This window comes from Sebastes fasciatus, chromosome 10, assembly GCF_043250625.1.
Source record: "Sebastes fasciatus isolate fSebFas1 chromosome 10, fSebFas1.pri, whole genome shotgun sequence".
In the NCBI taxonomy this organism is placed as follows: Eukaryota; Metazoa; Chordata; class Actinopteri; order Perciformes; family Sebastidae; genus Sebastes; species Sebastes fasciatus.
In genome coordinates this window covers 13097730-13113546 of record NC_133804.1, presented here as the reverse complement: position 1 = coordinate 13113546, position 15817 = coordinate 13097730, and the positions used below count along the sequence as shown (strand labels likewise).

Below are 15817 nucleotides of genomic sequence, written 5' to 3'. Positions count from 1 at the left end.
CTTACTTCTGTTATTTTTTGGCTGCCACCACACCAACATCTTGGATTAGCTGGTTGTGAAGAATGTGAGTGCTACTTGTTCACTTCTCCTGTTCACATTTTAAACTGATTATCATGATTTTTTTTTATTGGCTTTTATAAGCATGAGCTCTGTTTGGCCTTGTTGTGAGACGTGACCTATGAAGGACATATTCTCCTCTATATTAGCTGCAAAGCAGCTAGAAAGCATTGCAAGTGACTGACCACTGTAGCTGTAAACAGGGTAACCAGGTCCAGCAGCCAGGGCCTTGGGCGGTGACGTCATCAGCTTTGGGCGTGGACGCAGACGGCGATTGGTTATTCAGCCAGGGTTGCCAGGTTTGTATGAAAAACCCACATTTCTGTCAATTTGAACCATATGATTTGAACAGGGTATTTGACAAATTTTACATTATTGGAATTTGATACAATTCAAAAAACAGCAAGATAAGCTACTAATAGTGGTCATAATAGCATTTAAAAATGTTTGATGATGTTAAATAACATGATTGTGTGTGTTGCAGTTTTGGAAAACAGAGGCAGTGATTAGTTGAGTGTGTTGTTTTGTATACTCCTGCTGGTTTACAAAGCACTAAATGATTAAGGGCCAAAATACATTTCTGATATTCTGCTATGTTATGAACCATCCAGACCTCTCAGGTCATCTGGATCAGGTCTGCTTAGTGTCCCCAGAGTCAGAACTAAACATGCAGAAGCAGCGTTCAGTTTTTATGCACCAAATATTTGGAACAAGCTCCCAGAAACCTGCAGGACCAACTCCAACTCTCACTTCTTTTAAATCAAAGCTTAACACTTTCCTGTTTGCTGCTGCCTTTTATTAAACCAGATAATGATCTTATACTGCACTAGAGCTTTTACTCTTGTGTGTTATATTCTATTTTAGCTTCGATCCTAGATTTTATTTTTAGCTTGTTTTTATTTTCTAATCTTTAATGTTTTTATAACTGTTTTGATTATGTCATAATGTTCTTTTGCACTTTGTCGCAATGTTCTTGAATGTTTATGTAAAGCACTTTGAATTGCCCTGTTGCTGAAATGTGCTATACAAATAAAGCTGCCTTGCCTTTAATATGACATATCTTCTTTATGATTTTTAGATTTCACTGTTTTTTTTTTAGAATATTTTATTTTCAAATTTTTTAGTTAACCAAATATACAAAACATACAAAACACAAACTCGCACAAACACGGCACCAAATTCCCTTCCTATATCCCACCCACATACAAACTGAAAAAGAACCATACTCAAAAGGAGTATAGGCTAGTTAACTATCAATTGAATTAAAAAGGATATAGAAAAAAACTAATTAAATACACAAATAAAAAAATACGATATACACCCAGTGCTGCAGGAGGAGGGCACAGAGCATCCTGAGGGACAGACACCACCCAGCTCACTCTCTGTTCAGGTGGAGGGAATCAGGACACAACCTGAGGCACCACAGGCCAGAGAGCATCTCCACTCACAGAGCACCTCTGCTTTCACAACAGCTTCTTCCCAGCTACAATCAGACTGGTGGCAAAGGACATTAAAGAGGGACACAAATAGCCCACACCTCACCTCCATACCATTATTGACACACAGTACACCTGAACTGAATGGACTGTAATGCTGTGCAATATGCTGCCTTCCACTGTGTAATTGTCTGAAATATATGAATTCTTTTTTAAATATTTTTGAGAGTTACAAGTTCTTTTGACATGGTCATGGAGCATATATACTGTATATTTGTATTCTGGGGATATCGTTCCTATGCGAAGGGTAGTTTAGTTTATTTATTGACTACACTGAGGGCGTTTTATATTTTAATAATTTATTTATTTATTGTGTTGAGTTGAATGTGCTACTTATTTTGTATTGTAATTACCTTGTGCCTTTTTTCTACCTTTTCTTTTCTTAAAGCTGACTCGGTGTAAACTGCTCAAAATTCCAATGTACTTAGGTGCAAATGACAAATAAAACTCTTGAATCTTGAAATCATAAATAACGAGATGTAGTGTTCTGACTTATTCAGATGACTAATGATGTATCATAAATGATGAATGTTTATGTAAAGCACTTTGAATTGCCCTGTTGCTGAAATGTGCTATACAAATAAAGCTGCCTTGCCTTGTAGTCCCTGAAACGGGGGGATGGTTTTGGTGAGATCTGGCAACCCCATTGCAAGGTTTCATCTGCATCACATCACGCGGGCTACTTCTGGTCATACATTACTCCGGCGTGTTTGTATCTCCTGCTTGTAATCAGGTAAATTCATCAATGCAACTATGGTTTAATCTGCTGTACTAATTCTAACTCTGCATGCTTTAACAGCCTAGCACAGCTTGTGGTGTGCGTGTATGAGATTATAGAGTATAACACCGTTAGTTAGCGTTAGTTAGCTGCTAGTAACATGGCGCCGGCTGAGAGGGCCGCTTTGTTCTCCTGTTCTCTGGGTGCGGTAGTTAGCCGTGTTGAGGGCCACGAATCAGGGCGAAAAATGAATGAGATCCTCAATTATTAACTCGTAAAGTGGCTTCTGTTAACTCTTAAACATTTATAGAAACGTTTCAACCACAGAGATGTAGTCTAATGAGGGTAACTTAGCAACGCATTGTCGGTTAGCTGAGGAAGCGTCCGCGCTCTTTATGGGAAGTGGTTGCCTGGTAACTAGGAAGAGATAGAGGATGTTTGCATGAACTTTTGCTTGATATTTATGTTTTTTAAGACAACTATGTTCTTTGTAGCAGGGTAAAGTTACAACGTCGAGGTTTTTGATTTAGTATAAAGCCAGCTAGCATCTTTAAACGGCCTCCAGATGGCGCTGCCACATTTAGCAAGGCCCATGTAAACTCAACTCACATCAAAGACTCAGGGGAGATCTTCAACCTTTTTATGCGTCTGAAAGACTTGAGCATTTAGTGCAGAGAGAAATCTGTATTTTAGTCCAAGCCAGGGAATGAAATTATCACCTGCAACCTGCCAAATACAGGGTCAATGTTGGCTGTGGCATGTGAAAAATTTAATTTAATTTACAAACATTAAGTCATTGCAATTTAAACTCAATACTTCTAACATACAAGGCACAATTTGAATATGAAAGATAACTTAAATTATAAAAAAAATAATATAATAACAAAAATAAAAGAGGGGGTAGAAAATAATTCAAGGAACCAAAAAAGAAATGCATAAATAAATAAATAATAATAAGACTGCACTCTTCCATAGTAGCTCTAGGGGTCATCATCATATATAGGATAGGAAAGATAACTTAAATTAGATTAAACAAAAATATATAATAACAAAAATAAAAGAGGGGGTAGAAAATATTTCAAGGAACAAAAAAAAAGAAATGCATAAATAATAATAATAAGACTGCACTTTTCCATAGTAGCTCTAGGGGTCATCATCATATATAGGATAGGAAAGATAACTTAAATTAGATTAAACAAAAATATATAATATCAAAAATAAAAGAGGGGGTAGAAAATATTTCAAGGAACAAAAAAAAAGAAATGCATAAATAATAATAAGACTGCACTCTTCCATAGTAGCTCTATGGGTCATCATCATATATGTTCAGTTCTTCGTAAGCTCTGAGGAGACACTTTAGCATGTTGTCCTTTATTTGTCTTAAAGCACTGAGGAGATTGTCCACAAGGTCCCTTTTTGAAAACAATAATTTTCCTCAGTTTGGATGCATAGATGAAGAAATTTGCCAGCAGTATCAGATTGTTCAATATCAAGTCACTCTTAATGTCCTTCATGTTAATACCAAACACAATATTTTCTCTTGTGAGGGGGGTGTAATTAGTTGGATTTTGGTTAACAGCCAGTCCTGAAAAAAACAAACGAGTGGCTGGTAGAAATGTTCAGTGACCTGCCACAGTGGCACGTGAGGAAAAAGGTTAATTTCAGACCCTGGTCCAAGCAAGTAATACCCCAGCCAACTTCACCGATATGATATACCATACCATACATGCAGATGTATGTTGTTGTTTTATATCTGGATAAATACCATGACACAATATTGTATCTACCGCCCACCTGTACTGGCACTAGTGATCTCTGATGATTTGAATGCATTATCTATACTGTAGTATGTGCTAATCTCTCATACTTGGAATATATTTTTGGTGTGTTATCTTCAGGTATTGTGACCAATCATGGCTGATGAGGGATACGTAGTACGCATCAGGGGTCTCCCTTGGTCCTGCTCAGTGGATGAAGTACAGAGGTTTTTCTCGGGTAAGTATTTATATATATATATATTATCATTTTTAAGAAAACACTTGAGCAGTTAAAGTAATCAGATATTATGTGATTATTTAAATTTCATAAGCGGATTGCAAAATCATCAACAACGGCGGTGGGGGCATCCACTTCACCTACACAAGAGAGGGGCGTCCCAGCGGAGAGGCCTTCGTCGAGTTGGAGACGGAGGAAGACCTGAAGATTGCAGTGAAGAAGGACAGAGAAACTATGGGTCACAGATACGTAGAGGGTGTGTACGACTGCTTACAGATAACGACTCCTTTTTTGTGAATTGTCTCAACTTTATGCCGTGATAGCTGATTGTTATACGTCCTGTGATACAGTTTTCAAATCCAACAATGTCGAGATGGACTGGGTCATGAAGCACACTGGTCCAAACTGTCCAGAAACAGCAGGAGATGGGCTCGTCCGGCTCCGAGGCCTTCCCTTTGGCTGCAGCAAGGAGGAGATAGTACAGTTTTTCTCAGGTACGAAAAAGCGTTCTAGTGGTTTATTGTAAAACTTCTTCAATTTAATGTTGGTGATAAAGTTTTTTTTTCCCCCATCTTCCTTTTCTTGTTTCCTTTCTCTTATGGACACTTAACCAATTCTTGAATCTTGATTTTACAAAAAAAGTCAATCTGCCATTGGGAAATGATTATAACCTACTGTATATTATTACATAATAGAATAGTAAAATTCATGTTTTTGGATTTTTTGATAAGTGAGGAAATGACGCCAGAAAATGAATTTAAGTGGAGGAATTCTTTGAAGACTTTATGTTTATCTTAAGGGCAGGAATCTGTTATGCAAACACCCTTTCCCATCTTTGCCCATCATATCCATCTTACGTCCATTTTCATCCCTTTTTCCTCTTTCCTTGGGTCTGATGTTGTAAAATGGCGTAGTTAAATGTTTAAGTTGTCTGTGCCTACTGGTAATTTACTAATGACGGAATGGGTCTCACTCATCACTGATTAGACAGTCTCTTACCCCAGTGTCATTGTTCCTTTTTCCACCCATTTACTCACACCCTTGTCTTTTTAAATGCATTGTCTTATGTACACTATACAGCAAGTCTTGGATTAGTTCCTAATGAGCGAACAGTAATTTTAACCCATGTCACCCACCAGGATCTTCTTCTCTCTTCATCAATACACCAATACTAGCCCGATGTCCCACACAGTGCCCTTTTCCATATTCTTCCTCTTTCCTCTCATTTCTATTTTTATCCCCAAAACACAGTAAATATGGTGTAAATGGCCAGTCACTGGTTAAAAAAAACTGAACTGGTATGTGTGATGATGTATAGAGTTTTCCATAAGTTTTCTATCTCTCTTTAGAGAAAGTTCTCTCTGTGATTGGGCATGTGATTTAATATGTCCCCTGCTGGGGTTATCTGTCCTTGGGTTGAAGGGTTGGAAATCGTGCCAAATGGGATAACATTGCCGGTGGACATCCAGGGGAGGAGTACGGGGGAGGCCTTCGTGCAGTTTGCTTCACAGGATATAGCTGAAAAGGCTCTAAAGAAACACAAGGAAAGAATAGGGCACAGGTGGGGATGGTTGGTTGGTTGGCTGGATTAAGTTGCTTTTCTTATGGTGTGCACCCTCAACATGTGAACCAAAATGCAAAAACGGAACACTACATTTAATCTTGGCTAATTTAAGCATATATGTAAATATTTACCACACACAAATTTGCTATGATTTCAAAATACGCCACACATTCACAATGTTCAATGGGAAGATTAGTGCTCGGGCACCATTCACAAGTACGACACGAATCGTGAATTAGAGAGCACATGCTTAATTTTAGAGAACAAATGGTGTCTCAGCACTAAACATCAGTCCAGGTTGATAAATGGTAAGGAGTCTCCCTGGTGGTAAAATCAGAGGGCCACTGTACACATGGATCTGGAGCCCACTGTCACAGGTAATGCTTAGAGTGAGTTGCAGAAGGGCTGGAGCCCTTTCTGTCCCTCTAAAAACAGGACAATGGCTGTCATGGCAAGGACACAGGACGCTCTATTGAATCAGATATGTAACTCCAGGTAACCGTAAGAAAAGGTGTAAAAGTCAATAAGGCCCCTTATCAATTTGGACAGTTTAATTTTGCAACTCAGTTAATAATTTCTACTTTATAACAACTGGCATTAAGCACTCAAAAAGATATTACTACCTATGGACTACACCATGACAGCATCTGCATAGCCCCAGTTTCATCAGTATTGAGCAAATGCAGCCTATCCCTGGGCTGGTCCATTCCACATGCCCTCACTGTGGTATCTCTATGCTCTTAGGTACATTGAGATCTTCAAGAGCAGCCGCGCTGAGGTGCGGACCCATTACGAACCCCAGCGGAAGCCCATGGGCATGCAGAGACCCGGCCCCTATGACCGTCCCTCCGGTGGTCGCGGATACAACATGATGGGCCGAGGGGGATCCTATGACAGAATGCGTCGCGGAGGCTACGGAGGAGGTGGGTGACTGAAAGATGAACTGAAATCAGATTTGGTGACGCTAACCTGTGCCAATTTGTTTTGGATAATCACTCACCCTATGTCCCTCCGTGCCAACACTGCACAATGGAATTAATAAGATTAGGATTGTAAAGTCCTCATAAGACCGTGTGCTAATCTTGATTACTAATATTCAGGCGTATCGGATGGACGGTATGGCGATGGCGGCTCTTCCTTTCAGAGCACAACGGGCCACTGTGTCCACATGAGGGGCCTGCCCTACAGAGCCACAGAGACAGACATCTACAATGTAAGTCAGAGGAACGACCGCAAAACAAATGGGACTGCTGGAATTCTCTTTACTCTGTGCATATTGCAGGACAAATGTGTTAATTTGTCCTTGTTTTTTTCTTAGTTCTTCTCGCCATTGAATCCAGTACGGGTCCACATTGAGATCGGCCCAGACGGCAGGGTAACCGGGGAGGCAGATGTCGAGTTTGCAACACACGAGGATGCCGTGGCAGCCATGTCCAAAGACAAAGCTAACATGCGTGAGTTTAAAATAAGCGATTTAACTACTTCCCCCTACCCTACGTATATATTTTCATAATTCTGTTCATGGTTCCTCTCTCTCTCTCTTCCCCTCAGAGCACCGCTACGTGGAGCTGTTCTTGAACTCAACAGCAGGTGGCAGCAACGGAGCCTACAGCAGCCAGATGATGGGTGGCATGGGTGAGTTGGGTCAGTACTGGAGGTTGAGACTAGTGGCGTCTGTTTGGATGAAAATCCTCGCACACAACAGTACAACATCTCAGGAATAATTAGGATTCTGTGACGTCCTCCTGAACGCGATGTGATCTGTCCTCTCTACAGGGAACCAGTCGTCTTACAGCGGTGGCCAGCTGAGCTCAGGGTACTCCGGTGGATACAGCAGCCAGGGCAACATGGGCGGCTACAGTGACTACAGTGAGTGTCAGCTCCATTATAAAAGGTTTCCTCACATTCACATTAAAGCACGACCTTTCCTGCTCTCAACTCACTTATTTAAAGTATTAATATGCACCACATTGACCTCCTTAGAACAAAACTTTGGAAGTATATCTACAGTGTGTTTCTGTGTGCGACTCCTTGAGGAACTCCTCGGTCCTATAGTGTTTATTCTCTCTTTCTTGTTAGGTAACCAGGGCGGAATGGGAAGCAGTTACTACGGCGGCGGAGGAGGAGGAGGAAGCAGAGGCTCTATGAACGGACTGGGCGGGGGATGGGGAATGTAGATTTGTTTTTTTCCCTTAATTTGATGTTTTTTTTAACGCAGCATTTTGCTGGAAGGACTGGAAGTCTCATCTTGTAAACATAGGGTAGGGTCAGGTGAGGTCGTTTTGAAAATATCGAGGGGGTAGGGTTTGTATTTTTTTTTTAAAAAGTGGATCATCTTCAGAGAAAGAAGTGAGATCATCCGGTGTCAGAGAGAAGCGCTGTTTGTCTTCCCCATTCCTCACAGATTTGACGCATCACAGAAACCGTGCTTTAAATTTTCATTACCTGGAAGTGTGCCGTTTTTTTGTGTTCTCGTTCTCCAGAAACCTGGCTGTTCCTTGAGGTTAACTCATCCCGTGCTGGTGGCGTTAACATTAGTTTCAATGTCTGAGTGCATGAACAAAAAAAAAAAAGAAAATCAGAAAGTGTCTGGTATCTTCTGATGTTTAGACCTTGTTTCACCTTCTACATAGTGTTTAGCCTTTTTTTAATTTCCCGTTAAAATGTTAATCTGAATTACACTTCACATGGTCAGAGCATGTTTTGTTTTCTTAAAAGTGTGACTGACTGTTATGGCGTTTTTTTTCTTCTGGATATGTCAAGGGCAAGTGAGTTTCAAATCTGCTGACATGAAGGTTTCTACTGCTTCAAATGCTATTTGTATTTCCTGTGCACAAAGTGAATAAACTAGTCTGGAATATCTAATTGAAACGAGCATTGCAAAAAAAAGGAGGCTTTATTCATTTATCAAATGTCTAGATAAAAAAACTTTTGGTCACCATTCCCAAATGAATTAAGAAAATGGCTTCGTAGCAGTTGACACAATCCACAAAACCCTGACGTAATAATACATTCTAAAATAGTTAGATTTGTTAACATTCTACAGTCATTTACACATTAGGTTTGCATGTATTCAGCAGTGGGGGTACAGCTGTAGAAATTGTTTAGAGTAACGGCATGACAAGTTGGAATAATATCAAAGTGATGGGAGCCCAACATAATGTACATGCACGGTTTGAATTAGAAAAACTATACTTTAAAATGACCAGTTTATCAAGTACCCAATTATCAAACTGATGTTATTCCAGCCCAAAGAAACATCACATAAATATCCTAAACTATGCAAACTCAAGTCTCCTTCACATTCAGTCTTCATAAACTATATTAGCTCATCCCATCAGTGTTAAAAGGTGGCCCCTTGTTTAATACAGATGAACTAATGTTCCTGAATTTCAGGCAACAGTGGAAAATGGAATCACAATTCCCCTAAGATTTTATGACATTTTTCATAAACACAAGTAGTTAAAAATCATAGTGGATGAGTATGTGCAGTGTTTAGAAACATTGAATTTTGGAGGTGTTCTGTCAGGAAACTGTTGAGGAGCTTCTCTGCAGCAGGAGGGCGTGGCACCTGTCGCAAACCCGCACGGGCCGAGGGTAGGAGGGTAAGGCCAGCTCGTTACTGGAACAAGTGTTGCAGTAGATGTCGCCGCAGTTTCTACAGTGGTGCTGCAACAAACGGGGACACCTCATTGATATCGCTGTGAAGATGAATATTATAGAAGTAGAAATAAAATGCTATGAAAAAGGAGGCTAACCTTTCGGCGTGCGATGGAGAATTCCTTGTCGCAATGCTTGCATTGGGTGGCCTCGTCGTCTTTCAGCCACGCGTGACCCTGATGGGAGCAATTAATGTGCAAAATGTGACATCAGGATTTTTTTTTTTTTGTTTCAAACTTTACAGCCGTCAATTGTATAAGTCCTTCATATTTTACCTTCAGAGCTTTGTTGACCTCCTTGAAGTCCTCCATCTTCAGTTTAGACCTTTAACAAAGATGAAGTCAAAACAAAAAAACCTCATGACATGAAACGGTACACGATTTTAACGAAAGAAAAAGATGATACAATGTAAAGTACTGACTGGCTGAGGTGCAGTCCCATCTCCTGCAGAGCCTGTTCCTGCTGCCCACATGTCTGCTGCAGCTGCTGCTTCTCGTCCTTCATATCCTGCAGCTCCTGCACCATCAATTCACAGGAAATGAGCACCATCACATCACAATACTGTGCAGGATTAGCAAGTATTTGCACACCACTTAACAAAGACCTAAATAGGAGGAACAATGTTTTGCTGAGGCGGCTGCACCAATTGAACTACTGCAATTACGTAGCAAATATTGATATATTACGTATGTGAATATTCAAACAGGAACCACTGTTGATCCTTTAATGTCCACACTAAGAAAAAAGCAATGGGAAAGTAATTCGCTTTGCATATTTCATGTCATTGGGGCAATTATCAGTCAATCCATTTTTTTTTTTTTAACAGACCCTACAGTTTTTTTTAATATAGGCCTCTACCAAACGGTCAAGATGTCACTAAATGGTAAAAAGAAAAATACAAACCATGTACTGTTATTATTCTAGTAAAAGGTTAGTATACCAATATATGCTAATTTGTTACCATGAAATTAGTATTACCAGTACTAGTATTATTTCCATGTTTTCATTCTAGATATGTGCCATACTTACAGTAGGCTACTTTGAATTCACCCAGAAATGGTGAAAAATCATACCAATATAATCTTTTCATCAAATATATAAAATGTAATATATGATATAAACAGTGAATGTTTACAAGTTTGGTAGAGCATGTTTTACTTATTAAATTATTTCTGCATCTATATAATGAAATAAAAATACCATATTAACAACAAAGAATAATGAAGTTATTTTTTTTAGTAGATAATAGTACATTTGAATAACACCATTAGCTTTACTACCTTTGCCATGAAAGGACAACTAAACCGTTTGGTAGAGCACGTTTTTAGAAAATTATTTGAACATTAGACTTTTCATTTTAGTATCAAGTTACATAACTCTGTTCAGTAAGGCCTCTGAAAATATGATATATCAAAAGAATATGCCTAGCTTTGAAAATGAGATCAAACAGAGTCTTTTATGTCTGAATACATTTTTTTGTTGCGAATTTCCTGTAAGAAGGCCAACTAAAAAGGAATGTTATTTAAAGTCACAGTGACATCTAGTGGATGTTTTTTTAGTATAACATACTTAAACTGAGTGGTAGAGATGGCTCAATCAGGTTGAATTAGGTTCAACACATTTTCCAATAAGATATAGTGACTCAAAATGTGCTCTACCAAATGGTCAAGGAGAATATTAAAAGGGTTAAACTGCAGCATCTAATCAAAATAATCCTGGAACAGGTTTGAGATGCAAGCCAAGAATTAAAATGAAGCTGACAGAAAGCACTCCTGTACCTTTTATAAAGTGGTTATTATGTGTCTGTGTCTGGAATTTATACAAACTACATTTTACTACTTTATACAAAAACATAATTTATGCAAATCAAATTGCACCGCACATAATTCGGAAGACTGCACACAGAGCTGACTGACCCTAACCCTTGTGTGTGTGTGTGTGTGTGTGTGTGACACTGACCATGTTCAGGCCCTGGAGTTGTTGCAGCTGTGTGCGGAGCTCGATGCTGTTGTCCTGTTCCCGCTGGAGAGCTTTCTGCAGGCTTTGTCTCTGTTCCCTCTCAGTGCGCAGCTCGTTCTCCAAACCCAGCCTGACAACAGAGAAGAGACACCGTGATTCTTATATTCTCATCCTACCAACATATTTAACATACAAGGACTACTGACTAAAACCCCAAGAATAAACTACATTACATTTCAAATTTACTTGACAAAATGTACATCTGCAGTTACCAATCAAAACAGGCTATGCTTATCTGTTGACAAACAGGGACTTCAGGTTTTACTCACTCAAAAAACTAAAATGTTGATGAGTTTTTATCTCAGTGATGCTTCACTAGAGCTGTCTGTTCTGTTGTTGTGGGGGGATGTGCTTTAACCCTGCGTTTCTACAAGACCGTTTAACATTTTATCCCTGTTTAACCCTCATCCTACCAACCTATTTAACATACAAGGACTACAGACTGGGGTCCCTGAGCTCCCAAGAATAAACTACTGTAAGAAACAATCATCATAGCAAAGTGTTATTAATATATAACGTATTTCTTCTCAAAACATTAGTAGTTATGTAATTAATGTTATCCAAAAAAATAACAGAATATTATTATTTTAAGTTCCAAATAATATGCATATTGTGTAAAACAAAAATAGACAGAGCACATGAGGAAATCTGTGTCTGCTGCATCTGTGTCTGTCTCCTTCAAAATGACTGACAGAGTGCCCCCTACCTAATACATTGGTAACTTTAAAAAGCACTAATTAAAACAGAAACAGAAAACAATGATATGAAGACATTAGGAACAAATTGATGGACAAAGTCATGAAAAACTGGAATGATGGTATAAAGCACCTGTGAAATATGACCGAAAGTAGCGGGACGACATGTTCAAAATATCAATCTAAATAAGAATTGTTACTAAATATCAGAGATGTGGGACAAGTTACAAGACTTGAACACATTTAACATGAATGGCAGTTTTTTTTTAGACTTCATATATGAATTAATAAATTATAATTAATGAAGATTTAAAAAAAACAAAACCCAAAAAAACGTAATAGCTGCAAAACTGTCTTTTTATACCAGTTGGTTTTAAATTTGTGTAAGATTGTTTTATATCCTATTAAAATTAAACTTCACTGGAAAAAGATAGTGATCTTTTTGCACATACAGATACTGACAGTGAATTAGTACGGGACCCCTATTAATTCTGATTTGTAATCGAAAATGATACATGTTATTATAGTGTAAATATATGATCTGTGTTACACTTTACAGTTATTGTTGGAACTCAAGATGTGAAGGAGCCATAAGTATGTCCACTTGAGCCCTTGAAAGGAAATTCCTTTACCCTACCAAGACCACTGAGCAGGAAACCTTCTATAGTTAAGATGTACAGAAAGTTACTAAAGCAACTCTTGGAGATTTACTGACCTTTAAATGAATCCAAGTGCAAGCTCAGATACTTCCAAGAGGAGCTACTTAAAGGGATGGTTCAAGTGTTATTAAGTGGGGTTTGCAGGTGGTTCTTATACATAGTCAGTGTATTACCTAGAGTAGATGGTGGTTGGCACACCTCCGACGGGGCAACTGATGGCATTGTATCTATGTATCTCTCGTCAAAGCCACCAGACTCCATTGAAAAAAACTGTAATTTTACCTCGCAGAACGCGGGGGTTGCTGGTCTATCGCTGCCTCGATCGGTTAGTTTATTTGTGTTATTGTGTGACTTTGGTTAGTTGGAATTCACCAAAGTCACAGATGAGCAACTCCTGTGTTTTGTCAGGTAAAATTATTGTTTTTTTCCAATGGAGTCTGGTTGCTTTGGCAAGAATTTAAATAACTGCTTCAGTTCCCTATTGGAAACATAGACTGTATAGCGGTGTCATGGCAAGGTAAAGCGGTGAAAATACTCTAAATATAGCAAACACTTAAACAGATATAGATTTTTTTAGGTGGGCCTTTCTTTTAGGTGGCTAAAATACGTTTTGCTGCCGGCCCCCGTCTACAGCAGTACACTGTTTTGGTTCCGTACGGTAACTCCTGTGTGCTTCTCCAAACTGGGGGCGTGCCGACCGTCATCTACTGTAGGTAATACACTGACTATAGATAAGTACCTCATACAACCCCACTTCAAAACACCAAAACCATCCCTTTAACTGCTCTTCAGTCTAGCATTAACTAATGTTGGCTAAATTAATACAATGTTGAACAAACAATCATCTTGAGCATGACTTTTATAGGCCGGTGTTGTTCTTTTAATTTTGCCTCGTATTCCATGTGCAGTACATATTTATAGTCATGTTATCCTTCTGCATAATGTTTGTGAACTTGTGCTTTATCAACTTTATTTTTTTCAAACTGTGTGTGTCTTAACCTTTGTGCATCCAGATCCGTCAGTTGTTTCTGCAAAGCATCCACTTTTCCTTCCAGCTCCACCCTCATATCTTTGTCTGACTGGTCACTCTGTTTGCGCTCTCGCTCCGAGTTCTGTAGTCTATGACACACAAATGACCAAGAAGAAGAATATTAATTTAAAGGAATATTATTTTACAAACAGAATCATGCACAATACATACCTCTGCTCTAGTTCCATCATGACTTTCTCCATTTCATCCATCTTCTGCTCGAGCTGCACAGCCTCCGCCTGCTTTTTCTCTGCCTTTCGTTCCGAGTCCTTAAGAGCCACATGGGTTGCATTAATGTGCGTTATGTCTGAGTGGCCATGCAAGAGAAAGAGAAAGGGGTGTTTTCATGTGTGTCTACCTGAGCTTTGTGGAACATTTGCAGGTTGAGAGTCTTGACTTGGTCGAGCTGGAGCCGCAGGGCTGCCAGTGTGTCCTGTTTCTCATGCGTGTCCTTCTCCAGCAGCTTCATGGCCACCTCCATCTCCTGCTTCAGGCCCACCTGGAGCTCCAGCTCACGCTCCAGCTCCTGACATTGCAAACATACAAAAGGCATGAGTCAAATTCAGTTCTAGGGTCTAATCAGTACAAAAAAACACTAGTCTGGCTGAGGTTTCTGCTAACTAAAGGTCATGTGACTCATCAACACTCACACTGCTGGCTTCTGTCTAACTGTACTGACAGAATATGAAGATTAATTTGTACTTGCACCATGCATGACATATTCTAGTGCTACAGCACGTTGATACCTGACCTGGCGAATGCGCTTTTCCTCTTTATACTGCTTCCACACCACATTGTACATCTCATCCAGGCCCTGTCGAGTCTGTTTGTACGTCTCCAGCTCCACCTGGCTGTCCTGAAGGGCTGCCTGGAAAAAAACAAAACACAAGTAGTGTGTTTTATTTTTAGATCAGGACTGGTATAGTTGCAGTTACTTGTAGATGCTTTCTGACCTCTTCCTTTTTCTGGCTGGACTGCAAGATGGTTTCATTCTGCCTTCTTAGCTGTTCTTGTTCTTCCCGCAGAGAGTTGATTCTGTCCGTCGCTGCCGTCAGCTGAGGAAAAGAAAACACACGCTCATCAGTCAGGTAAAGCACACCTTTGACATACAAAGATGCTATGTTGACATTAGAGAGGAATGCCTTCTGTTTAGATAGATCATTGGAGCAAAACCAAACTGTGTCACACCCACCCCAAGTACAAGCACAAACACAATCACACAACAGTTCACACACAGCGAGTCTGACCTCCTCTACAAGTTTGCTGTTGGTCTTCTCTATAGAGTCCATCTTAGCCTGAAGGTCCGTGACGGTGCCACTCAGGTGACGATTTAACTCCTCGATGTAGTGCTTCTGATCTAATATGACTGTCATCTTGGTGTCACTAAAAGAGAGAGAATAAAACTGTTGAGGGGTTGGATGTGAAAGGGCTACAGAAAAACAGAAATAAGAACATACATCGGTTGAAAACATGATGAAAAGCAGTGTAGGTGAGATGCTCAATCTGTGTGAAAGCAGGCACTCACTCTTTTGTAGTCTCACTTTTGGCAGGGTCTTTCAGATAAAGGGAAAAGTCAATGACTCCCACCTAAATGGGTAAGAGAAACTGATCACTGTGTGTCCTAAATCAGTGATTCTCAAAGTGAGATTCGGGGACCCCCAGGGGTCCGTGGCACTCTGTCAGGGGGTCCGTGAAATAATTAGCTATAAATTATAATACTGTGCTGTATCATTAAAAAGTGCATATCTACAGATGGAGACTATTTGCGCCATTAAAACTAACATATTGTGTCCATTACTCCCGCCCACGTTAGCTTTGGGCCAATAGAAACTCTGATATGATTGTGACACACAGCAATAAGTTCATTATTTTTAAGCTGAAGCACTTACTGGAAGTCAGCTTTAGACTGGCAATTTTAAATATC

General features: G+C 39.5%; 2 protein-coding genes across 8 annotated transcripts in view; one reads left to right on the top strand and one right to left on the bottom strand.

Moving 5' to 3' along the window:
• The first annotated feature begins 2143 nt into the window (after positions 1 to 2143).
• hnrnph1 (heterogeneous nuclear ribonucleoprotein H1) lies at positions 2144 to 8695 on the top strand. Of its 7 annotated transcripts, none has more exons than XM_074648284.1 (11): positions 2144 to 2286; positions 4170 to 4266; positions 4361 to 4522; positions 4617 to 4760; positions 5689 to 5827; positions 6575 to 6753; positions 6931 to 7043; positions 7149 to 7284; positions 7382 to 7465; positions 7607 to 7699; positions 7910 to 8695. In XM_074648284.1, exons 2-11 carry the CDS (start codon positions 4185 to 4187, stop codon positions 8005 to 8007), a joined length of 1230 nt encoding a protein of 409 aa, XP_074504385.1. In that variant the 5' UTR covers positions 2144 to 2286; positions 4170 to 4184; the 3' UTR covers positions 8008 to 8695. The 7 variants fall into 7 exon arrangements, with proteins under 7 accessions (XP_074504385.1, XP_074504384.1, XP_074504383.1 ...); XM_074648283.1 differs by having other exon boundaries at positions 2160 to 2286; positions 4364 to 4522; positions 7382 to 7474; positions 7910 to 8408; XM_074648282.1 differs by having other exon boundaries at positions 2161 to 2286; positions 7382 to 7474; positions 7910 to 8408.
• Positions 8696 to 8711: 16 nt separating this feature from the next.
• The window catches only part of rufy1 (RUN and FYVE domain containing 1), a 9995-nt gene continuing 2889 nt past the window's right edge, over positions 8712 to 15817 (bottom strand). The window contains exons 6-17 of the mRNA XM_074648275.1: positions 15419 to 15480; positions 15141 to 15276; positions 14847 to 14948; positions 14645 to 14761; positions 14252 to 14419; positions 14065 to 14162; positions 13863 to 13982; positions 11450 to 11579; positions 9912 to 10006; positions 9766 to 9814; positions 9589 to 9666; positions 8712 to 9499 (exon numbers count right to left, since the gene is read on the bottom strand). Of these exons, the coding sequence (XP_074504376.1) occupies positions 9356 to 9499; positions 9589 to 9666; positions 9766 to 9814; positions 9912 to 10006; positions 11450 to 11579; positions 13863 to 13982; positions 14065 to 14162; positions 14252 to 14419; positions 14645 to 14761; positions 14847 to 14948; positions 15141 to 15276; positions 15419 to 15480 (1299 nt within the window). The 3' untranslated portion in view covers positions 8712 to 9355. The remainder of the gene's footprint in view (positions 9500 to 9588; positions 9667 to 9765; positions 9815 to 9911; positions 10007 to 11449; positions 11580 to 13862; positions 13983 to 14064; positions 14163 to 14251; positions 14420 to 14644; positions 14762 to 14846; positions 14949 to 15140; positions 15277 to 15418; positions 15481 to 15817) is intronic.

Coding starts and splice junctions, on each gene's coding strand:
- hnrnph1 (XM_074648282.1), top strand. CDS start 4,185: ATGGCTGATGAGGGATACGTAGTACGCATCAGGGGTCTCCCTTGGTCC. Junction 5,828..6,574: donor AAGGAAAGAATAGGGCACAG/GTGGGGATGGTT, acceptor CTATGCTCTTAG/GTACATTGAGATCTTCAAGA. Junction 7,044..7,148: donor CAGAGACAGACATCTACAAT/GTAAGTCAGAGG, acceptor TTTTTTTCTTAG/TTCTTCTCGCCATTGAATCC.